Here is a 27,131-nt window from a genome sequence, read left to right as displayed (position 1 = left end):
ATGCCTGCCCTGGGTGTTGGTATCATGAGACAGGACAGGCGCAAACATCCCTATCCTCGCTACCTACGCAAAAGAAACTATTCCACCCACCTGGAAAGTATCCACGGAGTGGATGTGTCGGAAACTAACACTAGGGTCCTACAACTGATACAGGTAAGTACTGTAAGGAATCTGTGAGCTGGGCCAAGTCAGCAACCAGCAGGATCGTGCCCTATGGAATCATTGGGCTGTGTTGACAGGTACACAATTGTCTATATTGATTTTCTGTATTCTCAAGATGATTGTGTTCTAACGATTTGTGTACTTAAAGTCTTTACTCATAGAAGAGTACATTCGAACTAGAGAATCCTATTGGAGAATTTTACGTCATATTAAACTTCTATGGAACAGTTGATGTAAAAAACAGAGAAACACGCATTTACTTTTATAAATGGCAAACGGTAAGATGGATATTTCACACGTGAATATTTATTGCATAGGAGCCGCGTGATACCACAAAACTATTGTGTAACTACGGCCCGCCTCTTATAATGACGGTAATATGTCATACCATGGTGACAGGTGTATCTTGTGGTGTAGAGCACTATTACTCCAGGTTCGAATCCCTCCATTGGTTGCCATGGCGTGTGATTCTTACTTGGTTATCAGGGTATTTGTATAACGGTAGTTGACTCTTTTATTATTTACTAATCACTGGACAAATCAACTGTGATTTTATCACAAAATTTGTCAGTTAAAATCTGGAAAGAAGACATGTAAAATATTTTAGATTTAATAATAACAAATACAACATAAAAACCAATAAGTAATATGGGATGAAGTCGTTTAGGTTACGTTATATTATCACGTTTCGTTTTAACTATCACCGAAACTGTAGGGGTGGACTACCACCGAGACTGTAGGGGTGGACTACCACCGAGACTGTAGGGGTGGACTACCACCGAGACGGTAGGGTGGGCTACCACCGAGACTGTAGGGGTGGGCTAACACCGAGGCTGTAGGGGTGGGCTAACACCGAGGCTGTAGAGGTGGGCTACCACCGAGACTGTAGGGATGGACTACCAACGAGACTGTAGGGGTGGGCTACCACCGAGACTGTAGGGATGGACTACCACCGAGACTGTAGGGGTGGACTACCACCGAGACTGTAGGGGTGGGCTACCACCGAGACTGTAGGGGTGGGCTACCACCGAGACTGTAGGGGTGGACTACCACCGAGACTGTAGGGGTGGACTACCACCGAGACTGTAGGGGTGGGCTACCACCGAGACTGTAGGGGTGGGCTACCACCGAGACTGTAGGGGTGGGCTACCACCGAGACTGTAGGGGTGGGCTACCACCGAGACTGTAGGGATGGGCTACCACCGAGACTGTAGGGGTGCGCTACCACCGAGACTGTAGGGGTGGGCTACCATCGAGACTGTAGGGGTGGACTTCCACCGAGACGGTAGGGTGGGCTACCACCGAGACTGTACCACCGAGGGGGGTGGACTACCACCGAGGCTGTAGGGGTGGGCTACCACCGAGACTGGAGACTACTACCACCGAGACTGTAGGGGTGGGCTACCACCGAGGCTGTAGGGGTGGCCTAACACCGAGGCTGTAGGGGTGGGCTACCACCGAGACTGTAGGGATGGACTACCAACGAGACTGTAGGGGTGGGCTACCACCGAGACTGTAGGGATGGACTACCACCGAGACTGTAGGGGTGGGCTACCACCGAGACTGTAGGGATGGACTACCACCGAGACTGTAGGGGTGGGCTACCATCGAGACTGTAGGGGTGGACTACCACCGAGACTGTAGGGGTGGACTACCACCGAAACTGTAGGGGTGGACTACCACCGAGACTGTAGGGGTGGACTACCACCGAGACTGTAGGGGTGGACTACCACCGAGACTGTAGGGGTGGGCTACCACCGAGACTGTAGGGATGGGCTACCATCGAGACTGTAGGGGTGGGCTACCATCGAGACTGTAGGGATGGACTACCAACGAGACTGTAGGGATGGACTACCAACGAGACTGTAGGGGTGGACTACCACCGAGACTGTAGGGGTGGGCTAACACCGAGACTGTAGGGATGGACTACCAACGAGACTGTAGGGGTGGGCTACCACCGAGACTGTAGGGATGGACTACCAACGAGACTGTAGGGGTGGGCTACCACCGAGACTGTAGGGATGGACTACCACCGAGACTGAAGGGGTGGGCTAACACCGAGGCTGTAGGGGTGGGCTACCATCGAGACTGTAGGGGTGGGCTACCATCGAGACTGTAGGGGTGGACTACCACCGAGACTGTAGGGGTGGGCTAACACCGAGACTGTAGGGGTGAACTACCACCGAGATTGTAGGGGTGGGCTACCACCGAGACTGTAGGGATGGACTACCGCCGAGACTGTAGGGGTGAACTACCACCGAAACTGTAGGTAGCGGTGAATTACATGATACATTTTGATATATTAATATGTTGTTGATAAAAATCCTAAAACTACGACACATCTGATATAAACCCATTACCGTAAGACAGCGGGCTGATAGCCTGCTGAGTCTGTTTAACGCTTGGTATTGGTAATTTATTTTCCATTTGTCATTTCGTAATGTCTTCATCTATCTGATATTTACATGTAAATATCTATTGGGCCATGTTGCGCCTAGCAACTTCTAAAGGCTAAATGCCAGAATATATTAATGTTTTGTTATAGAAGAATGTACAAGTAGTCATGGAATAAAATACATTTCTCCAAGAGTAGACATTACAAGTTAGCAACAACGTGTGCCACAAAACATGCTTGGTGGTTGTGTGAATGTTTGTATGGTTTAGATCAGGCTATTCTGTGTATTCAGGTCCACTTATTTATATTTACCTTCAAGTTCATATAAAAAGAAATGCTTAGTAAACAAATGAAGTGGATTTGAGTTGATTTCGGAGATCTTGGTGTCGGGGAGGTTGTCGCAAAAACTAGTCATTATAATAATATAACCTGGTAACTTTATATAAAAGTAGTACATTTGTATTACATTGTCTGTTATGATAAATTTATAGCCACTTCAATTTCCAGTACCTATACTAATTTACCAGTCTATTGATATGAGAAAAGTTTGGCTTTGTACCGTTTATAATCGACTGGACAAAGTGCATTGTACTATTTTAATCGTTTTACTTGTCACATTACGGGGACGCATTCACAAGGGGTGTTGACAAGTCCAGTGCTAAGATAGACTTATTGATAACCTACCATGATTGACTTTAAATAGTACTCTCAGATTTCAGGCAGTGTCGATTTAAAGGTCGTATTCATTGTGACTTGAAATAAACTATAAATTTGTTTAATTTCAAAGTGACAATATGTTCAAAGGGAATTTGCAGAGGTTGGTGAACTTTGTAGTGTGAACATACAACAAACAGGTCAGAATATACTGAAAATAAATCTTCTCTAGCAAATAGAACTCACATAAAAGTAAATAAAAATGAAAATAGTTTTCTTAATCAGTGGAAATAGAGAATCCGACAAGCAACAAAGTCGACCTTAACACTAACAAAAAGCATTATTGCAAAGGAATCAAGGGCTAGAAAAAACGGTTATTTACACCTAGTAGTTCTCTACCGTCATCTACCTTGTGTCGTTCTCTACAGTCATCTACCTTGTGTCGTTCTCTAAAGTCATCTACCTTGTGTCGTTCTCTGCAGTCATCTATCTTGTGTCGTTCTCTAAAGTCATCTACCTTGTGTCGTTCCTTACATGAACCGAAGGAATAGTCGTGCATATATGTCGAAATCTGCCATTCACAAGATTTTAATTCTCACATATTAGGGTAAACGGGCTGCAAACCTCTCACCTTTACTGGGTGAACAAACCTCTCACCTTTATTAGGTGAACAAACCTATCAACTTTAATGGGTGAACAAACCTCTCACCTTTACTGGATGAACAACCCTCTCATCTTTAATAGGTGAACAAACCTCTCATCTTTAATGGGTGAAAAAACCTCTCACATCTAATGGATGAACAACCCTCTCATCTTTAATAGGTGAACAAACCTCTCACCTTTACTGGGTGAACAAACCTCTCACCTTTACTGGGTGAACAAACCTCTCATCTTTAATGGGTGAACAAACTTTTCATCTGCTATACTCATGATGTGTTCCTCCTGGTGCTGTCTGAGTATCCTACGTATGTTCCTGTCTGTATACGTTGTGTTGTTACTCTCCTATATCTGATACTCATGATGTGTGTTCCTCCTGGTGCTGTCTGAGTATCCTACGTATGTTCCTGTCTGTATACGTTGTGTTGTTACTCTCCTATATCTGATACTCATGATGTGTTCCTCCTGGTGCTGTCTGAGTATCCTATGTATGTTTCTGTCTGTATACGTTGTGTTGTTAATCTCCTTTATCCTATACTCATGATGTGTTCGTCCTGGTGCTGTCTGAGTATCCTATGTATGTTCCTGTCTATACGTTGTATTGTTAATCTCCTTTATCCCATACTCATGATGTGTTACTCCTGGTGCTGTCTGAGTATACTAAGTATGTTCCTGTCTGTATACGTTGTGTTGTTAATGTCATATATCTGATACTCATGATGTGTTACTCATGGTGCTGTCTGAGTATCCTATGTATGTTCCTGTCTGTATACGTTGTGTTGTTACTCTCCTATATCCGATACTCATGATGTGTTACTCCTGGTGCTGTCTGAGTATACTAAGTATGTTCCTGTCTGTATACGTTGTGTTGTTAATGTGTTACTCCTGGTGCTGTCTGAGTATACTAAGTATGTTCCTGTCTGTATACGTTGTGTTGTTAATCTCCTTTATCCCATGTGTGTGTTCTCCTGGTGCTGTCTGAGTATCCTATGTATGTTCCTGTCTGTATACGTTGTGTTGTTAATGTGTTTCCTCCTGGTGCTGTCTGAGTATCCTATGTATGTTCCTGTCTGTATACGTTGTGTTGTTAATCTCCTTTATCCCATACTCATGATGTGTTCCTCCTAGTGCTGTCTGAGTATCCTATGTATGTTCCTGTCTGTATACGTTGTGTTGTTACTCTCCTATATCCCATACTCATGATGTGTTCCTCCTGGTGCTATCTGAGTATCCTATGTATGTTCCTGTCTGTATACGTTGTGTTGTTAATGTGTTACTCCTGGTGCTGTCTGAGTATACTAAGTATGTTCCTGTCTGTATACGTTGTGTTGTTAATGTGTTACTCCTGGTGCTGTCTGAGTATCCTATGTATGTTCCTGTCTGTATACGTTGTATTGTTAATGTGTTACTCCTGGTGCTGTCTGAGTATACTAGTTAACATGTAAATGATATAATATACAATCTGTTCACCTGAAATGTTACATTTGTATGTCAGTACACAGTGGTATGGTTTATTGGGCAAGTGAACACTCGATTTCACCGCCTATATCTTTTAATGGTGTGTTTATTGGGTCACAAAATACACGTATTTATATTTGGCATGTAATAAAACTCTAAATCATGACAAAAAAATCAATAAAAAGTGTATGTTTAAACATAATACTGAAGAGATAACAATTTACTTTTTGTTTAGATATGATTTGTGGAACGATCAGATTCGGATATGTGTATGTTTTTCTCCTACATGTCGTTTAAGACATTGAAATGAAGATACATTCATTATTACTTCATATAACTGTCCGGAGAAGAATGAACGTCCTGATATACCTAATGTGTTGTTGATTCCTGGTTTTTACTCCATGCATTACGTAGTACACGTGACCAGCGCGCGCTGTTGTTGTTACAGGTATGTCGTTAACATCAAATACCCATATCAATATTTCAGTTATTGGCACAAAAACAGCTCTTTTTTATATTTCTGTGAATGTCCATTAGGATACAATCCCACGCTAAGCTGGGTCTACTTATCAAGTCAAATGTCTTAAGCATTTCAAATAGTGCTCAAAGGTAAGTGTTATCATTTATAGAAGGGTACAGAGGCACGAGGCTTCTGCAACAATCACAGGTCAGGTGATTAATGTTTGTAAACTTTAAATAGAAAGTGTGTAAACAAAATATAGCTATGTCTTCACCAAAACAAACCTCATTTTAATACGTTTGATACATTTTACCTAATCTACACGTTGTTACATTGGACTTATATAATATACACCCGATACAGTGTATCTTGTATAGATATACAGAATATGGCCCCATTACAATACATTTCATATATTCAACAGTTACTCAATACAGTCGATGATTTCTACAAAATTTAAATTGAATAAATCGAATTTACTTAGATACGAATTGAATACGATTACACATTTAATTCAATAACACACAATCGTTAAATGATACCTACATTTCACTAAATACACATTTAATACAATCGTTAAATGATACCTACATTTCACTAAATACACATTTAATACAATCGTTAAATGATACCTACATTTCACTAAATACACATTTAATTCAATGACACACAATCGTTAAATGATACATACATTTCACTAAATATACCTAAGTATGTAAAAACCTTACACATGTGATTAATCATTTCGTGAATAACATACAACAGGTATAATGGTCACACATAGTACACCGCAGTAAATAGGGAAAACTGATTGTGTCAGACGCGATCTCAAGTCTGACAATTTCTATACTGTATGTGAATTTCCACGGGTTCATACTTCCCAATCATGCCCCGTACTTACCGGTAAATGGACACCTTCTGTACCTAAAAAGATATTTCTTTAGCCACTTGGTTTATTCTTGTATTTTTTGGTCTGTGACGAAAGAAGTTCCATCAGCAGGAAAATTTTAGCGGATCCAAGGGATTCCTGTTGCTTTCAAACGTAATGGCTCAATTTGGCGACCATGTCGTTTTTAAAAAACTAACACGTTGAAATGGAATATTAAAGTTAAATTGTCTTTGTTTAATATATATATAATAAATATATTATAGGATTTTTTTCTTTGGAATTCCTTATTCAAGATTCAAGATCCTGAATCGACCTTGATTCGGACAGCAATTGATACTTATTTGACCTTCAGTCGAACACTTTCACGTCGGACACTTTGACCTTCAGTCGAACACTTTAACGTCGGACACTTTGACCTTCAGTCGAACACTTTCACGTCGGACAATACTTAAATAGTATATTTGAAAGTTAAATTATTCTCTTAAGATTTAGTCAGTTGAAGAACTATGGCTGAGTTTTGAAGATCGTTGACTCCTATCAGGAAGAATTTAACATTATATTCCAGTTTGTATGTATATAAAGAAGAAGATGCTGTGGTTGCTGAACGGTAGTAAAGTTATACCTATCCTCTGAATCAAACAGTAAACACCTCCCAAGTATGTCAGAATTATCATCAGCTATTTCCTTGTATTGGTCGGAAGTCATGGCAAACAACAATAGTCAGCGTTTATGTCCAACTTTACAAGTCTTCTTGAAGCTGAGTGACTTCCATTTATACAATAGGCTAAAACACGTGTCCTAATTTCGATAAAATGTTTTCCGCTTTGAAATGTTACTTATCATAAATTCAGAGGAACTCCGCGAAGCAACTTAAAAAGAAAAACATGACCTTTCGGACGATACCCATTGCTTAACATTATTCTACACAGGATCAGTGTCCATTGGAAGACGAAATGTGCCTTACTCATGAACAGTTAGTTATCCCAGCACCTTTCAGAAGAAATAAAAGGAAATAAAACAGAGCCAAATATATAGTAAACTGAACCAAACAGTTGTTTTCTAGGAGCTGTGAATGATGATTAGGGTTTGAGACAGTTTAACAATAAATAGTATTATAGTTATGTTGTGTTACACAATACTGGTCATGTATTCTGTTTCCTAGTCAGCTCGTATTAAAAGAAAATCTAAACCAAAAATACTATTGTCGATGAATCGTTACTATACGCCGTCGTTTTACTACATGCATCGAGGTAAATGTAGGTCTATTTCAGTGTAAACTAATCCGTTAATACCCCACCAAACCTCAAGTGGATTAGCTTATCTAAACAAAGTTACATTCTTATGTGACTGTTACGGCACCATGTATTTTTCTTGTGTTTCCAAGCGTCTAGGAAAGTCGTAAAGGCATCGACAACTTATCAACTCGAGCTGTGAAATTGATTTCTAAAGATAATTCCAGTTGTTTTCCTGATGGACAATGAGGTGTTCTTACCGATATAGGTAAGGCGATATTTAAATAGTTACCTTGAACTCAGAGTGCCTGCATTGTTAAGGTATATACTTGGTAAAGGATAGTCTATCATTTGGATGGGTATGTACTGGTCGATACAGACACGAGACACTTTTGATGTCCTTTGTGACTTAGAGTCTCGGTGGAATATGTTTTCTGGATAGAAACACACGAAGACTGGAGTCATTCAATCGTGATTTATATCTATATCAGGATCAATGGAGGTGATGGTCATGCTTGAATGACGCCGATTAGAATTAAAAAACATGCTTTGAAACGCATTTTACTAATTTCAGTGAACATTATCGGTCAAGACAAGTTACAATAATGAGCTGTTTAATTTAGACGTCGGTTCGACAGCTGTTTGTTTAGCAAGGACCAGCATAGTGACAGTGTTGTGTTGGATAGACTCGTATGTTTTCTCAGACAAGGATGGGCAACCTGTGCTATATCCGGACCGTGTCGAGTTTCTGATTAAACAGAAGGGCCAAACATTGTATGACATTATATACTTAGTAATGATTTCGGTGCCAGGGATCTATGTTTATAGCCTTGCGTCCAGTTGGTGATTCGTAGTCAATACTTCACAGTTTGTAAAGTAAAACAGAAAGACACTATTGAATTCAAAATGTCGCTGAAATGGCATTGACGAATCATGGAGTTGGATCATGGAATTTTCTTACAATTCTTAAAATAATTATCAGTATTCCGTTCCTTTATACTGCTCATTAATTCAGTGTGCCTGGAAACACTTAGGATGGAAAGAGCAGAGAGCATGTTTCTACTGCCTCAGCTGCACGTGACTGGCTTTAAAGTTAGCGTAAGTACTCCTGTGAAATTTCCGACAAATCACAAACTAATTCATTGTTATTAGAATAAGATTTTTGTTGATGAACCAGTTTGTATTTTGTTTGAACTACTTATGTTTTATAATCCCATTGGCGGTATCCCAACACTCACAGATTAACGATTCCATTAATGTAAGTTCTAGTGGGTGTTATGTGTCAAATATATAAAATTTAAAACGTTAATTGCAGTAATATATATCAGGCAGGATAAAACTTTTGATCATATCCACAGAATTATTTCAAGGACGATAACCTACGACTTTTCTGTAATGAAGGATTTTCAAACTGTTTGTGTGTTCATTGTATTGTTTTGTTTTATATATATATATCCATGTGTGTCTTCTGGAGCACCTGGTCTTCTTCCCCTGGTACTTTGTCGGTAGTTTCCTTGTAAATGTTTCTTGTGTTCATATTTTGTCCTATTTTTTTTATAGAATTTGTGTTTGAATTCATGATTCCGATAACACTGTTGGTATTTTCGTCGTTGTTGTTGTTGCTGTTGTTGTTGTTGTTGTTTTGCTACTGTTGTTTTGTTGTTGTTTGGATATATCGTATTATATATACGTTATCTTTAGTGAGTTCTTAATCAACGAAAAAATAATTTTCAAAGAGACTTAACAAAGAGAGTAGGGAAAAATGTTATAAATATTTGTTGGGATAGTTTGAGCTTAATACATTTTGACAAGAACCAGAACACACTGCTGACCTATACACTAAGAATTGCATTTGTAACTAAATGTTCTTCTCGGTATTTTACATCGATATCTCCACATTGTGTACCTGTTAAGTCATGACACGGGAATTACTTTCAAGCACCGAACTCGATGTTTTAATCTAAAATTTAAATACCACCAAATAACATGCTCTTCAACGTTAAAGGGTTGTGTAAGATTATTCTGTCAGAATAAATTTACACCACAAAACGTGCCTTATACTTTCTGTTCCTATTACACATTAACCACACCTGTGTATTTGTACCTAACTTAATTGGCTTAATTCATTGGTAATAAAACTTCTTTTATCAATGCTGTATAAAACCACTTATCTGACGTCAATATTGTAAAATTTTACCAAGTTGTATCAATAATGGACTGAACTCTTAATTCAGGAATCAACAATTTGATATTGGAGAAAACTATCAATTTAGAGTAAATCATTTTTAAAAAAGAACTAATCATTAACGAGGAATGATTTAAACATTCTTTACATAAAAAGCAAAAATGATACCTGCATGGTATTGTAAATAAAAATCTTTCTCTATAAATTAACACTGATAAACTTAACTGTTAATAATGTAGAGATTTCTCTATACTGCATGTATTTTTAGAAACTTAATGTTATATTTTGAAATAAACGAAGTGATATCTATCCTGATCATTACAAGGTGCCGAGATTCATCACTATCCTTAACATTACAAGGTGCCGAAATTTATTACTTTTCTCACCATTACAAGGTGCTGAAATTTATCAACATCTTAAGCGGTGTTCATACTTTAAAACTGGTCATTTACAAAATATCATTTGTTAAGGATCACGGATTTCAATCCAAGGACATCTATAGAATTCTTAACTGAATTATGTATTGGCATTTATAAGAAATCTATTCTTTAATTATAAATGTGTTGTATAGAAATAAATTTAATAATACGAAAATATTAATTGAAAACATGTCACTTGTGAAAGGTTCAATAATACACACATTTGTAATTCAATATTAAATGCTGTGTCAATTGTATACGTAGTCAAAATGATTGTTAACCATAGCGTGCGTGGCCATGGGCACATGCGTGGCTATGGACACAATTGTCAATTAAGAGTATGTGTGCACATAAGGTGTCTATCAACATTATCAATTATTCTGGAATTCAAAAATCACCTGGAAACTTTGTAAACGCTAAATTCTTCAGCATTTACATGAGTATATATTGTAGAGTGATTTAACCTCACTTATGTTGTCACACCTGATTGAAAACAATATTCTGGTAAGAGCGCTTCACCTTTTGATTTTGTACTTGACGAACTGAAGTACTTGCGTTATTTGATAGACCTGTGAGGTGTATGTACGTAGTTGTACCATTCTGTCACCATTGTATTCTGTAGATAAATTATCAGATTACTTTATTAAATGTAAGTCTATTCTAACTACAGAAGACAATCGACTACCGACAGTGTATTAGTATGTCTGACAGGTGACAATGTCAGCTCTTGGGGAGGTTTAGAGCAGTTGGCATTAAATTAGCTTTGTATACAGACGACCTTCACCTTTCGGTATTAATTATTGAGAACATGGTGTAGAGATGCTCCCGTCAATACAACAGTTACATTGTACTAAGTCATAACCAGCATACGTCACGTCTCGTGCTACTACAGTAGTTATTGATATCGTGACAGAACATTGTTGGCATGAATGAATATTGTTTTAGTAACGTTGTTAAAAAATCTACTTTCGATGTCGGACGGTGTCATCAAACTTGAACTCAACATTTATTTAGATGTCCAATAATGCAACTGGCTGACCAATACCATCTTTTTAAAATGGCGCCATTGCTTTCGCTGTCTTCTCGCCTGTTTTGATGGTACAAGGTTCTACTGTTATTAATACTGTGTTTACAATCAGGAATCATGATAATACCTCCCCCTTCCAGTTATATTTAAGGATTGTGAAGTAATTTTTGTCTTTAAATACAGACTTCACCTGTAATAACATTGTATCTAGTGACATAACTTTCTGTTAATATTATGTTGGTATATCTGGCACCTGCCTACACATAACAGGTACATACCTCACCTGTAATGACATTGTATCTAGTGACAGAACTTTCTGTTGAAATTACGTTGGTATATCTGGCACCTGCCTACACATAACAGGTACATACCTCACCTGTAATGACATTGTATCTAGTGACAGAACTTTCTGTTAAAATTACGTTGGTATATCTGGCACCTGCCTACACATAACAGGTACATACCTCACCTGTAATGACGTTGTATCTTGTGACAGAACTTTCTGTTGAAATTACGTTGGTATATCTGGCACCTGCCTACACATAACAGGTACATACCTCACCTGTAATGACGTTGTATATTGTGACATAACTTCTTGTTTATATCAAATCTTCTCCTTTTCTTGAAGTTGTTTGGCAATACAAGTTCTTCAATATATCGTAAACATGAACTGAATTTATTTTTCAACAATTGCGGAACAAGTTATTCACCTTATGCTAATCACGCTTGTTGGCCCGGATTGAAGCGTGCGAGGGATCTCACTGTAGGAGGATCAGGTAGATTACCCGTTACCATTTGTGTCCGTTCAGGGAATTGAACCCGGACGTCTTGCTGAAAGCCAGTGCGTTACCAATGCGCCACCAGACTACTAGCATATATTAAATGATGCTCGTATCTTAGTGGATGGTGTTCGATCACCACCAACGAGATACAAGCTTAGTCACAGTCTTGTTACTGACGTTGTGTAATATATCTGCATTTTATAGAAATTTTTTTTTATGGTTTTGATAACAATGGACTCGAAATTCATTTAGACACGGATATGATTATATTATGTATACGAGGTGATTTGTCTTCTTGGCGTGCATACGCTGTTATAGGTTTGGTCTATATAGCATGTGATAAAACTGTTTATGTTCCCTCCATCAATGTCTTTGAAGTGTGGGGAATGAATCACATTTCAGAGCATGAGTTAATGTACAGTCTGGTAATAATGGCAGATCTCATTGCTATCACAGCAAGGTCATACCTGGCTTATCATATAACGCAACAGAACGTCAACATTTAAAGTGTTCAGATCATAAACCGTGAAATTCTGAACATAAATAAGAAATCATTTTTGATGGAACTAATTTAAAGGATACTTCATTTTATAGATTACAAACTGGTTCGAAGATATATGAAATCGAAGGACGATCTAAGAGACCATTTGTAATACCGAACAGGCGTTTGAAATCAAATTGAGAGTTCACATTAAACTATTACAAAGTTAAACGTGCTGTAATTGAACACTTATGTCGGCCATTTCGTGATCGAACTGAAGATAATACCAATAACAAGTAAACATTACACAAAAACTGCCCGTTTGTACACAAGTCAATTCAGTCAAACTTTTGTTCGTTGTGTTGCATACGTAGCTGTTGTTACTAAAATTATGAGAGATAAACATTAGGCTTGTTCCTGACCATACCATGGAAACATAACGTGGCCTGTCCTTGCTCCATCTTGTGGACATCTATATGAATAACGAAAGGTCCGCTATTCTAAACCGCACTAAACCTACTCGCTGCCAGGTAAATCTACATTTAAAAGGCAAATTACTCACAGAGCTATGCACAAGAAAAACATTTCCTTTATACACAGTTTTTAAGCTGGATTGATTGAAGTAATCTATTTGTAAGTTCTTGCTCCACCCGAATTATATATTCTATTGCACAAGTGGTATGATAAAGGCGACATAGAGCACGCCGTTAACCTAGTCTCACGTATTCCACTATCGTGCCGCATTATGTAACAGGTCGTGTATACACTACAGAATATTAAAACGCAGACAGGCGAAACTACCATCAATATTTCTATTCGAATAACATACCGTCTATTAATGTCGTTTTATTAGTTTGGACGATCAATTGCTAATAAAACACGGCCTGTATCCATCCTCGTATGTCAGCAATAATCTATATAACCCGATTTTCCATTGGTTATACATGCATAAAGCTTCAAGTTCGATGTAGTTTCGTCAATATCGGTTTACAATCAAATATTGCAAATATGTTTTTTCTCTGATGAAGGATTTTTTGTCGAGTCGATTTTCAGGGTTTTTTTCATCTTAGAACAGTGTTATTTGTGTAGATAGCATTGAAATGATATATCTATTTGTATTTTTTCTCAAGGTATTGGTGTCGAACAAATCTATTAGCATTCAAAGGCACGTCACAAGAACGTGGTAAAGGGGGACGCTATTCTTCCTAGTTTACAATACTTTATGATAACAGTTGGTAGAAACTGCTGGTGGACTTCAGTCACCGTCTGCGGTAACCTGCGTGCCACTTTTCATTAACTAATAATTTAAATAGCGGCACGGCTCAGAATAACACATGTTCTTCGTTTTGAAATAACCAAATACCCAAAACTATGATGATTGATTTTTTGGGGAAAAACACCTCCCCGTGTAGATTTGTGGGGATAATACACCTTAACATGTAGAGTTTTGACAATCATTTTGACCTGTCTCCATGGTCCACAGTCGCCTCCTAACACCACTGCTACCCCTATACTGTTCACATGTCCCAGTTAATTCGATATTCAAAGGCTTGTTAATAACATCACGTGAAAGATGTCGACAGGTGATAGATAAGTTGACAAAACAGGATTTTGAGAGATGAATGTTTCTGGAAGCTATCAATAAGGCATATGGTCGCCACCGTTATTTCCTTGAAAAAAGGTTGATTTTCTTGTGTGTTCAATGCTCATTGGTGTATCTGGTGGTTTGGTTGTTCTTAATCTTGCTCCTTTATTGGAACTTAACATTACATACTTGCATAGACTAAGGTATACAAGGAGGGTGTCTTTGATGAAGCAGAAACTCTTCTGAAACATCTTGTCTTACTGTTATTGTACATTTTTCCAATGGTCTTCGTGTAAATCTTACTCTTGTGAATGGTTTGCCCTTGTTCAATATATTTTGAGGTAGGATATGTTTGGTGAGTCCTAGAAGAACAAAGCAGCTGTATGATGCAGCATCACTGACGAATCTCAGAAGGACAAAGCAGCTGTATTATGCAGCATCATTGACGAGTCCTAGAAGGACAAAATAAGTGTATGATGTAGCATCATTGACGAGTCCTAGAAGGACAAAGCAGCTGTATGATGTAGCATCACTGACGAGTCCCAGAAGGACGAAACAGCTGTATGATGTAGCATCACTGACGAGTGCTAGAAGTCAAAGCAGCTGTATGAAGCAGCAACAGCTGTATGATGCAGCATCACTGACGAGTGCTAGAAGGACAAAATAAGTGTATGATATAACATCATAGATGGACGAAACAACACGGTGCAGTTTGATTTATCATTTAAGTCAACTATATCTGACTATAATTGTGTGTCTTTTAGACAATATTCGAGATTGGAATGGGTAGATACTGCAGATACTGCTAGTGTCTGAGTCATTTAGATCCCTAAAATATCACTGACGACTCCTAGAGGGACGAAAAAATTGTAAGATATTTAAAAAAGGAAGCAATCCCAAATCAAAGTCGACAACATGAATGCAATTCATGGGAACTAAATATGAAGCAGAATGATTCCTCTTCTTTAGTGACGTCATGTCAATATTGGTCAAAAATTACATTTCGCCACGTTGATAGAATTAAAATTATTATTAAAAAACGTTATCTGAAAAAAGTGAATTGGATACCACCGAACATGGCAGAAACAGGATATATCTAACATTGCGATAAACTTATCTGTATTACTTATGAAACATTATTAAGTTTCAACATACATAGATATTTTGTGATGTTGGAAGAGTTGGTAAATGTTTTGCTATGTGTGTGTAGAATTGACAGCTTTTACTTTGTAGATATAGATGAAACATCAAAGTCCAATCAATGTCAAACGGTGTCCTTACTAATGAGTTTTTGTTGTATGTAGTAATACCTTCGATGGTGTGTATGACAATGAAATCTATAATGAACACAAAAATGTTTAGACGAACAAAGGCTCGTAATGCATATTGGAATATTTTTTCTACAGCAGTAACCACTAGTACATATATGTACTATGAATGTTTTATAGAAAGCCAATCGGGCGCTGTTGGTAATTAGTTTAAACATCGTTAGTGTCACTTCAGCAGGAATTGTTCCATTAACCCGACAAATGTCATACTTATTTCAGGTCAATAATGAGTTTGTAAAAACAACAACATCTGTGTTTAAACATTCATTGCTTCTTACTGGACAAGGTCTCGTTAAAAGCAGTAGTATGTACTAATTAATAATATAATGCCATCAGAGTTCTGGGTCAGTGATAAACAATATAAGCTCATTTGTTTAGTCTCTAGTCCGTCAAAGTAAACGTTATGGTTACCGTTCTGAAACGATACCTCTGCCCTTGACACATCGATTGAGAATTCCGATCCTGAGTGTATTATACATCGGTATTGTTTTCCAGATTATATTTCTGGTTTGTTTTTCTGTTTTAAATCCAAAATTTTACTAGCTCCATTTATGTCAATAAATATCGGCTGTCTGAAGTAATTAATGTGTTAGTTTACTGAGTAAAAGTCTTTCTTAGACAGGGAAAAGAAAACATTGTGAACTATTTTTTTTTCTATTTACTAACTGGATAAGAACGACATCAGATCGCGACACGTGCATGCATTTTTGACGTTTCAATCGGTTGTTTGCTCAATCGCCTCCTTTGTTTCTATACTTTACGTCCCTAGCATCATTAGATAGTTCTACAAGGAGGAAACAACTGCATGATCCAGTTCTATTCTTTGTTTTGCCTTGTTGTATCTAATTATAATTCTGAAGTATTAAAATGTGTTATTATTTCAATAATGAATTTCCACTGTGCAGTTCTTCGATAAAACATGTGATTGTAAACTGTTTCTGAAACAGTTAGTGTTCGTCCTGTAACTGGTAATTCCAATGTAACTGACCACATCATTTGTTTTACAGGCGGCTAGCGATGGCAGGAAAAAAGCCACAGTTTTGCCTCCTCTCCCAATTGAACGGGAACCTACCTTCCAACGGCAGCCCAGGACTTTGCAGACTCTCCAAGGCAACCCGGAGGAGGTACGTATCTTACTGGTAAATGATCTTAAGTAGGCAACCAGGAAGCTTACAAATATTGTGATGTGTATAATCGTGATTAGAATCCGTAAAGTTGTCTATAAATTTACTAATGCTTTCTTAATCAAGGAAGTGAAAGAAGGATGTTTGTGAAAAATGTAGCGAAGCATGTTAAATACATAATTGAAAGATTAATGATCAGAATGTTTTATTTCTCCCCTGATAAATATACAGACATTTAAATACTAAATATTTATAAAGTTTTCACTGTAAACTTGTTTACTTAAAACCAAAAACTGCTGTATACTATTTAGGTATTAATTAATCACATGCACGTGTTATTAAAATGTGGTTAAACTAGAAACTTGCAGGTTAATACAATTAAAAGATAAGCCACTATATTGTACCTAATGAGTGTGTATATACTGATGTATTTGATAATTCGTGTATATATGATATACGTGACGTGTTTACTGTATATAACACTTTCAGGCTGGAGAGAGCCACTGGCAGATACAGAGCAAGAAAGTCAGTATGGACGTGGACAAACGTATCGTGAACCACCTCAGGGTAGGTACCACAAGGCCCAAACGTATAGTGAACCACCCCAGGGTAGGTACCACAAGGTCCAAACGTAGTGAACCACCTCAGGGTAGGTACCACAAGGTCCAAACGTATAGTGAACCACCTCAGGGTAGGTACCACAAGGTTCAAACGTATAGTGAACCACCTCAGGGTAGGTACCACAAGGTTCAAACGTATAGTGAACCACCTCAGGGTAGGTACCACAAGGTTCAAACGTATAGTGAACCACCTCAGGGTAGGTACCACAAGGTTCAAACGTATAGTGAACCACCTCAGGGTAGGTACCACAAGGTCCAAACGTATAGTGAACCACCTCAGGGTAGGTACCACAAGGTCCAAACGTATAGTGAACCACCTCAGGGTAGGTACCACAAGGTTCAAACGTATAGTGAACCACCTCAGGGTAGGTACCACAAGGTCCAAACGTATAGTGAACCACCTCAGGGTAGGTACCACAAGGTTCAAACGTATAGTGAACCACCTCAGAGTAGGTACCACAAGGTTCAAACGTATAGTGAACCACCTCAGAGTAGGTACCACAAGGTCCAAACGTATAGTGAACCACCTCAGGGCAGGTACCACAAGGTCCAATGTTAGTGTTCAAAAGCAAATTAAAAAATATAAACCAAAGTAGCAAATTTTAAAACTCATATGTTTAACACGTGCTACGTAACTACGATTATACTAAAATTGTTAACTAACTTTTTAAGAGCTAAGGTCTTCCATTTATACTCGATTTGACTTTTCATCGGATTCGTTTATGAGTTCGAGAGTTTTATTTTGTCGGACTTTTTCACCAGATATATTCATTGGTTTGTGTAACATAGGGAGGTAAATAAAGATTATGTTTTATTTCGTTGAATCTCACGTGACATGTTGTTTTTTTGTAACAGAGGAAGATGAACAAACGACTACAACAGCGTCTGACAGCTCTGGACCCCTCCTCTGACGAGACGTACAATAATGACGGTCAGGAGTGGGCTAACGCCAAAAAGCCCGGCAGTGTGAAGACGGTAAGTGATCTTCAGGTGACGGTATATATGTATAAAAGTGTACAAACACATCAGTAAGGTTGGGCATATTCAACGCGGGAAAAGAATATCACGGAGCCTCCGAAACGGAAGTGTCTAAATTACTGTATCAGTACTTATTATATATGTAATGGTATATGAGTTATAAAAGCTGAAGTGTCATGTCATATACAAGTTTGAAACGCAATAACGAAGTCGTCTAGCCTTTTCGAGTAAACAGATACCAGCATGTATTGTCTTCTTTTCAGTCGACAAGCTCCGGTTACTTACATTAATGCAACTACCTCATACCTCTTCCAAATATCTGAATATTCTTAAAAATTAAAAGTACACTATCGGAGAATGTTCAGCTTGTTTTAACAAGGTATTTGTAGAGAGCAATCACACAATTGAAGTTCATGATTACGACCTGTTTTATTAACTGGCCAATAGTGTCTGATCAAATGTGACACGATAATCCAAAAGAAAGTAATATGATAAAATCCTTCTGATGTTATGAGGATGAGTTGTGTATCTCAGACATATTGTTACCTGTGTAACTTTTATATTACAGCCGAGGAATCATGAAAACGAACTATTTAACAAGTATTCTGACACTGGTGAAAAGTTAACGGTTAAACAAAGTCAACGAAAACCGTCCCTTAAAAAGTCAAAACACAACGGACATACCAACGGTCACGTGAACGGCCATGAAGGCCCAACAAGGGAGGCAATGAAAAGGGACAATCATGTCAGTCAAAACGATACAACAACATCTCGTCCCGCACGTGTGCCGTCTGTCACTATTGCTGTAGAGGAAGTGTCACAACAAAATGGTGTCGACCTTATCCCCAACTCTAAAAAAGTGAAAGAAAATGGCGTATCAACGGACACGTCAGGTAAAACGTCTACGAAAGACGGAGACCATTCTGAGAAAACGGATGGAGCGGAGGCTAACGAAGCATCTGACGTAGAGGAGGATGACGACGACGAAGAACTGTTTGATTTAACAAGACTTAAAACAAAACTGGGAGAGAGTCCCGAACCAGAAGAGATAGAAAGTTTTCGGAAACTTAGTGTCAGTCCCGTTCAAACTCCGTGCGTGTTACGACCTTTGACCCGTGGAGATTCTCAGTATGCCATTGGAGACAGAATGACGGATATTCTCAGAGGACATGTGCACCGGATGTGTCAGCCGGAGAGTACAGTAATTCCGATATATATCAGTTCCGGTTTTACAGGTAAGGGTATACTGTTTACAGTTTAAGGGACAATATACATATCACATGAAGTTTTAAAACTCTTTTCACGAATGCCGTGTCGTATATCATTATTTGTGTGCACTGGAGTTCATGTTCGGTAAATGAAAGCTATATATTTATAATTCTTCAGACACGTTGGCAGAGAAGACTGCATTTCAAGAGAAGGTTTCGTTAGACCTGAGGGAATATTGTGCGGCACGAGGGTACGAGATAGAATTATATGATCTACACTGGGGTATGACAGACACTATAACGGACGATCACTCCTTTCCTGACACCTGTCTCACCTCTATCAACAAGTGTCTGGAATCTAATCCTGGCGTCAACTTGCTCGTGAGTATTACAAAATTTCATTACGATATCCTGAAAAAACAGGATCTTCATGAATGTGTGATTAAATCACTCAGTAGCGTATGTTTATCGGCAAAACGTTTCTCGTGTATGATGTGTATGTATCTCATAGTACTGTATCGGTAATGTATACATTCCTATTCATTCTTTCTCATTCATGCAGCTTTTCTTGGGGGAAAAGTATGGACCGTACATTCTGCCATCTAAAATACCAGTGGAAGAGTTCAACGCTCTTTACGACTTTGTCCAGGACTTCCGTAAAAGAGAAATTGACCTCATACAAGAACAAATGGATGATATATCGTCCGCACGAGCTGAGCGTGAGCGTCAGCGTCAGGATGCCGAAAGCATCCTCACTGATGCCACAGACCACTCAAGGGAAAAGGAAGGCAGTGCGAGACAAGTGGGATCGGGCGTGTCATCACAAGCAAAGACTAGACGACAAAACGCCGATAGGGCGAAGGCCGAGGCACAGACCATCAAAAACCTTCAGGAGCAGGAAGCAGCTTTGGCTGATCCCGAAATACTCAAGGAATGGTACAGTCTAGATGAGAACTGCATACCCCCAGTATACAAACTGGATAGCATCAGGTAAGTGATTCCTCGGGTTTTGGCCCACATCGAGTCTCATCAAACGATTTATCCTGATTCCATTTTCTTTCAATCTATTCAAAATGGATCTAACTATCGTTTTTGATTTCAGTACACACTACAGAGATTTTGCAAATCCAAAAAAGAGGGATGCAGCCAAGAACTCATTTACAGAGGTCGCAAAGAAGATACGTAGGATATTTGATGAATTTACACCAATGGTGATCACGGATCCCTTTGCAAGGAAGAAATATTTCACCACTAGTGAGTACGCTTTGAGACAAATATCTTGGATACCCAATGTAACACTTTGTCCTACTATTGTCATCATCCAGAAGTCTTTCAAAGTACTTCAGTAAAGAAGAATGTTTCGAAACTTGCAAAACAGATGAAAGGGAAACCACCTGGTGTCAAAATGTCATTTTTATGATCTTCAATTTTTAATGTTCATCATCTGGTAATGTCCATTGATCTAACAAACTTCTGATTCCTATACAAACTACTGGACGAAAGATTAATTAGTACATTTAAAATCTTAAATAAAATACGATACGAAAACCTTATATTAAGAATAATTATGTCTGTGCGATATAAAACCGAAAGGAACATTTTTGAAATACAATGCTTAGCTTTCCTTAGAACGGTAGATGTACTTACGGATTGTCATACGTCTTCTCCTATAGTGATTGGCCTTGAGATAGAGCATGGTATCCTAGAGACGGACGCCGTTGACAACCACTGTATTGTGGTTCAGCGAACCATCACAGACATTAGTCGTAACCTCCATGATAGTGCAGCAGTTGACTTCACGGACATAAGCCATGAGAACGCTCACGCGCTAGACAAAGCACAATCATCTATCATCCAAGACCTCAGATTAGAGACACTGCCAACAAAGGTAAGAAACTGTGAGATACTTTCAGATGATCAATTCATTACACAACGCAATAAAGATTAATGATATCTTAAACTGTATCAGATTGTAATGGTAGATCATTCAAAATTGGAAAGTTGGGAAGGGTAGGGGATGAAATGGATAATCAGGAAAATTGGATATGATTAACACTTGTTCTGTTATTTCTAATGATGATGGATTTAAATCTTTACCATCTCTACGTGTCATGACATTCCATTGATAGGTGGGAGTGTCGAATATATTACCGTACGATATCGAATGGGCAGCAGGAGGAGTCATAGTCGGAGGTCATAGGACACACCAACATTATATAGAACGCATGTGCAAACAGGTTACGGAAAAACTAATGAGACAATTATGTACATATTTCGAAGAAAGGAAACGAAAAGTGGATAGCAAAACTAAACTGTTTGACGAGGTGTCACAGCACGTGGCTTTTTGTCACGAAAGGTAATAATATAACTTTTCTCCTAATATCATAAGTAGAGGTATATGCTTTGCTTGTGATTTCTCTTTGTTTCGTGGGGATCTGGATAATTTATTTACTTTTTACAATTAACTTAGTTTAAAGGAATACAAGTTAATGTAACCATGTCTTTATATATCATACTTTATAACCAAAATAAATCATTCGAAAGAAATCCAGTATTTTTATTTATGCGTCAGTGCTTTGGACTGTGAAAAATCCGGGATTTAATGACTTGATTTCAGCGAGTAAAGTATACTGCATATTGTTACATAGGATTCAAGACATTGCGCAAAAAATGGAAACGACATACTTTTTAAAACAGAAAGGAGAGATTTTTGTTTCTGTGTCAACACTCTTTGATTGGTCGATCCCTAGTTTAACTTTATATTTCTGAAGATCTCCCACTGTTAGTCTCTATTATTTTACCTTCTTTTACAGAACGAAGCACTTTCAGGGCAGGAAGGAGCTTCTACAGCTGGTGAAGTCTTACCTCAGATCCAGATGTCCGTCTCCGCTAGTCCTTTATGGAAAAGCAGGCTGTGGTAAAACTGCTCTCCTATGTAAGACGGCCAAAGAAACTCACAAGTGGTTCAGAGGGTAAGGTGTTTTCAAATACCAAAAAACCGGCGTGTTATTTTCAACAGCGATGTGATTCAAAAGTTGTCTAATAATGAAAATATCTGATAAATCTTAAGTAGCCACGAAAATTATAACCTAGTTAACGTTTTCCTGTAAAATATCGCTGGTGACAGAACACATCACTAATAACCAATATCTAACCGTTTCAGACAGAACATGAGCGTCCTACTCCGGGTAATAGGGATCACTACCAGCTCAACCAACGTGCGCTCCCTACTACGTGAACTCTGCTTACAGATGTGCCATGTGTTCGGCACCAATGAAGATGACGTCCCCACGGTGAGATTTTTCTGCTTATATTTACATGCAACTTTTCTTTAATTTGCTCTTAGCATGTTACCTGTGTCTGCCATATCATATCAGAATATTACGTATTCGTTGCACTATCAATCACGTATATTTTGTTACTATTTCTGAAGAAATACAGAGGAAGTGTCTGAAAACAAAACACATTGTACTTCAACATGTATTTTAGTTTTAGATAGAGAAGACGAAATGTAGCGAGCCTTGACTGAAATAATAATGTAATTTTGTATTCTTCGAACAGGACTTTAAAGGTCTAATGAACGACTTCACCCGCCAATTGTCTCTAGCGACACCTGAAAACCCGATTGTCATCATACTGGACTCGCTAGATCGTCTCTCAGGTGACCTACTTTATTGTTACTGCCTTCGTGCAATCTGCAAAGTAGAAAATAAATAAAAAAAAACCCACACACATTTTCGTTCATAAAAGCTATGAAACAGATGATGAAGGAATACTAAGAGTATAATATGATAACTGTACATCGGATTTCAGGTACCTTAAAACAGTTCGTTATAGTGTTGCACTAAATTATGATTTATAAGTGGTATGTACATCACTATTCTAAAACAATCTAAAATCCATTTTCAGATGACCATGAAGGAAGAAAGCTTAACTGGTTACCGAAGGAACTGCCAAAGAATGCCTACATCATTGTCTCCACAAATCAAGATGATAAATACGAATGTTTTGACAGTCTAAAGAAAGGCATCCCGGAGACTTCGGAGGCCTATATTGAAATTCCCGAACTTCCAGAACATGATGCAATAACAATCCTTGAACATTGGCTTAACAAAAGTGACAAAACCTTTACTGATGAGCAATTTGAGTTTCTCGTAGAATCATTCAAGAAATGCCCGATGCCACTTTTTCTGAAGATCGCATTTCAAGATGCACTCTCTTGGACATCGCTGACACCCCTTGACCAAATCAAATTTGGAGAGAATGTGAGAAAGCAAGCCTCTTTCAAATTTGGGAAACTGGAAACAAAACATGGCGAGCCACTCGTACGCAGGGCCCTTGGCTACATCACCGCATCACGGAATGGATTAACGAACAATGAAATAGTGGATATTCTGTCGCTAGATGACGCTGTTATGGATGACGTTATGTCCGTGTACCACCCGCCTCGCCGCAGGTTTCCAACCATCCTATGGGTTCGTCTTCGTGACGACTTACACGAATATATCACTGTAATAAAATCACAGAAGATGCGTACATTGCAGTGGGCACACGCGCAGTTTAAAGAGGCTGCAGAGGAAAGATACCTGCTTGCTCGGGACAAGGCCGCATCCTATCACAAAGCAATGGCAGAATATTTCTTGGGAACGTGGGCTAAAAAGGCTAAGCCCTATCCCGGAAATGACAAAGGGATGTTGAGATATGTTTCTCCGCAACCCCTTTACTTCGAGCCTGAAAATTCCATCAAAGATGGATCAGATCGAGTGTACAACTTACGCAGAGTCAACGAACTACCGCATCATTTGTTGAATTCTTCTCAGACGGAACTGTACAAATCTCAGGGACTGTGCAATTTCGAATGGGTTCTTGCAAAATTGTGCGGGACTTCTCTCCGAGCACTTGTAGAGGAATATCAGATAGGCCTGCAGGTTGATCCAACCGACATTGACCTGAAAACGCTTTCGGACACAATCCAGTTATCAGCAACAGCACTTACAAACGATCCACGACAGTTGGCCTCACAAATGATAGGTCGTTTGCATGGAATGATCGCTCGAGATATTCCAGCAACTGCAGGTGATCCTCCGAAATATCCTTACTTGCATTCATTTTATGATCAAGCGAAGATGCCCTCCATGCTCTCTCTAATACCATCTATTTCGTGTTTGTCAGAGCCAGGCGGTATTCTGTTTGACTTGTTATCTGGACATTCTGAACCAATTACAGCTATGACACTGACCACGGAAGGCCTGAAGGCGTTGACGGCATCGGCAGATAATACGATAAAGCTATGGAATATTCGGACAGGCCGTGTCATGAAAACCATAGACGGTACTGGAACAAATGTTAAATCCATTATACCAGCGCTGAACAATGCTTTGGTTGCCACTGTGGAAGGAAGCGTCATACGCGTGTGGAATATTCGCTTCAGTCAGTGCGTTCTGACCATCGACCATTACCTTGATCCTCCCGTACTCGGGACGGCGGGGGAAGGAAAGTACCTCGTGGCTCTTTTTGATGGAATCAATATAATGAGAACATGGAATCTGAAGAAGCAAATCATGCCCATGGTCTGCGAAGCGAGGATAGAAGACAACAGTGTGTACAAAGACAATTCTCTATTGATTGCCGCAAGTTCGTTTGATGACAAAGTGCTACATGCATTCAGAGGAGCTAATATGGCTACTGTACAACATGCAAGATCAGGAAAGGTGATTCATACACTCAAATGCAACGAGAAATCTTCGTCTGCTGTTAGCCTTGGAGTGACAAGGGACTATTACATTGTTGCATGTCGACAGCAGTACATGACGCTCCATGAAATACACCAGCTTGAATTGTTTGACCTGAAGAAGGGTAACTACCTTCGTAGCGTTAGAGGATGCACGCATGACCACATGACTAGCTTACATCTGAACTATATGGGGAGTCACGCTATCGCTATCTGTTGTTCAGAAAAAACGGCAACTTCTGACATTGCAATCTGGAATCTGGAAACGGAGGATCACAAACATTTAGCCCGTCATGCTGGAGTTTCACTGATGGGGGCCTGCGTAGATTTTAAGTATTGTCTGACGGCAGCACGAGGCGACAAAACGCTACGGATATGGAATCTCAGTGGCAAAGTGAATCAGTCTATGCCAAAATTAAAGAAATCTCTTGGAGTTACACAGATTATCCCTATGGTGGACAACCCTCGGTATGTAGTTGCTCGTCAAATGAACAGCGGACCCATCAGCGTATGGAATGTTGTGAGAGCGAAGATCTTACAAAACGCGGTGAGAATAGAAAGGGGCTTGTCAGAAACAGCAGATGTCGTCATTGTGAGAAACACGCGAGTTGTAATTCTGTCTGATCGCGGATTCTCCAGTGCGTCGGATAGTTCCCGACCAGTATTCCAGACTGTGTTTATATACGACTTGAGAGAAAAGAAGTATCTTAAGAAATTATCCGGGTGTTACATCACCCCGTGTCCTGCACATGAGTATATCATGCTTGACAACGAGAATCTCCTTGGACTCTCAGACAATAGGAGTCACTTTGTCGTGTGGAGTCTTGTCAATGGACATGTTGTTAGGAGAATCAAACCAAACCGAGAACTATTTCAGAAATCCCCATCACATACGGAAAGGTCACTGACTGTTCGTAACTCCAAGGAAGTGATGACTCCTTGGGATCTCCGAGCGGAATCATCGTCGGCGAAGCAAAGACGTCGTGATGAGGAAGTGGAACAGGAACGGAAACGTCACGAGGAACTTAGGAAAGAGAAAGACAATGGGATTGAACAATATATCATCAGTGAAAACCAAAATATTGCGGTCGCATCCTACTTTGCTCATCATCTATGTGTGTTCGATATTTCCACTGAGAAACACCTTCATGTTATCGAAACGCCTTTTTCCATGTTGTTTCTGCATAGTGCTGCCCTAACACCAGACGGGAGTTTCCTTGTCTTGCCGAATTACGACGAGGAAAAAAAGACCAGTTATGTCACAATGTGGGACTGCCATACTGGAGAGATCAAGAAGCGTCTGAAAAACGAGAGCAATGTTATGGCATTAGCAATACTCGATGACGGCTCAAGGATTATCATAGGACGCGACAAGAACGAATTACACATCTGGGATCCAATGTCTGCCAACGGCCTGAGAAAGATCAAAGGCTACCCAGGCCTGCAATTCAATGCGGAAAGTAAGATATTTGTTACCAATGGAGGTACCCAGGCTGTGGTATTTGCTGGGGACATCTCCGTGTGGGACATTGAACGAGGCGTGGTGTTGGCTGTATTCACGCCCGACATGAAAATTAATTGTTGTAAGGTGGCGATGGACGGGCAGCTCGTTACCTTCGGACTGCATGATATCCCTGATGTTGTCATTCTTCGCTTAGCGAACAAAGACACACCATCCTTGGAAATCTTAGGTGAAGATATAATGGGAGAAAAGGTTGAGGAAACTGACGATGAAGAGGAGGAAGAAGACTATTAA

The 27,131-nt window shown here is 39.1% G+C and overlaps 1 protein-coding gene across 1 annotated transcript; it reads left to right on the top strand.

Moving 5' to 3' along the window:
- Nucleotides 1-27,131, top strand: LOC132565734 (NACHT and WD repeat domain-containing protein 2-like). Its single transcript, XM_060230472.1, has 14 exons — nucleotides 1-153; nucleotides 16,722-16,838; nucleotides 17,328-17,405; nucleotides 18,314-18,433; nucleotides 19,005-19,671; nucleotides 19,823-20,025; nucleotides 20,207-20,634; nucleotides 20,747-20,898; nucleotides 21,318-21,532; nucleotides 21,774-22,000; nucleotides 22,458-22,616; nucleotides 22,808-22,937; nucleotides 23,206-23,305; nucleotides 23,554-27,131. Exons 1-14 carry the CDS (start codon nucleotides 1-3, stop codon nucleotides 27,129-27,131), a joined length of 6,327 nt encoding a protein of 2,108 aa, XP_060086455.1.

Source organism: Ylistrum balloti, unplaced genomic scaffold, assembly GCF_031769215.1.
Source record: "Ylistrum balloti isolate Yb309-2 unplaced genomic scaffold, AGI_CSIRO_Ybal_v1 Utg369730, whole genome shotgun sequence".
Classification (NCBI taxonomy): Eukaryota; Metazoa; Mollusca; class Bivalvia; order Pectinida; family Pectinidae; genus Ylistrum; species Ylistrum balloti.
Note: the sequence above shows the minus strand (reverse complement) of the source record. Positions and strands in the feature narration are given on the sequence as shown.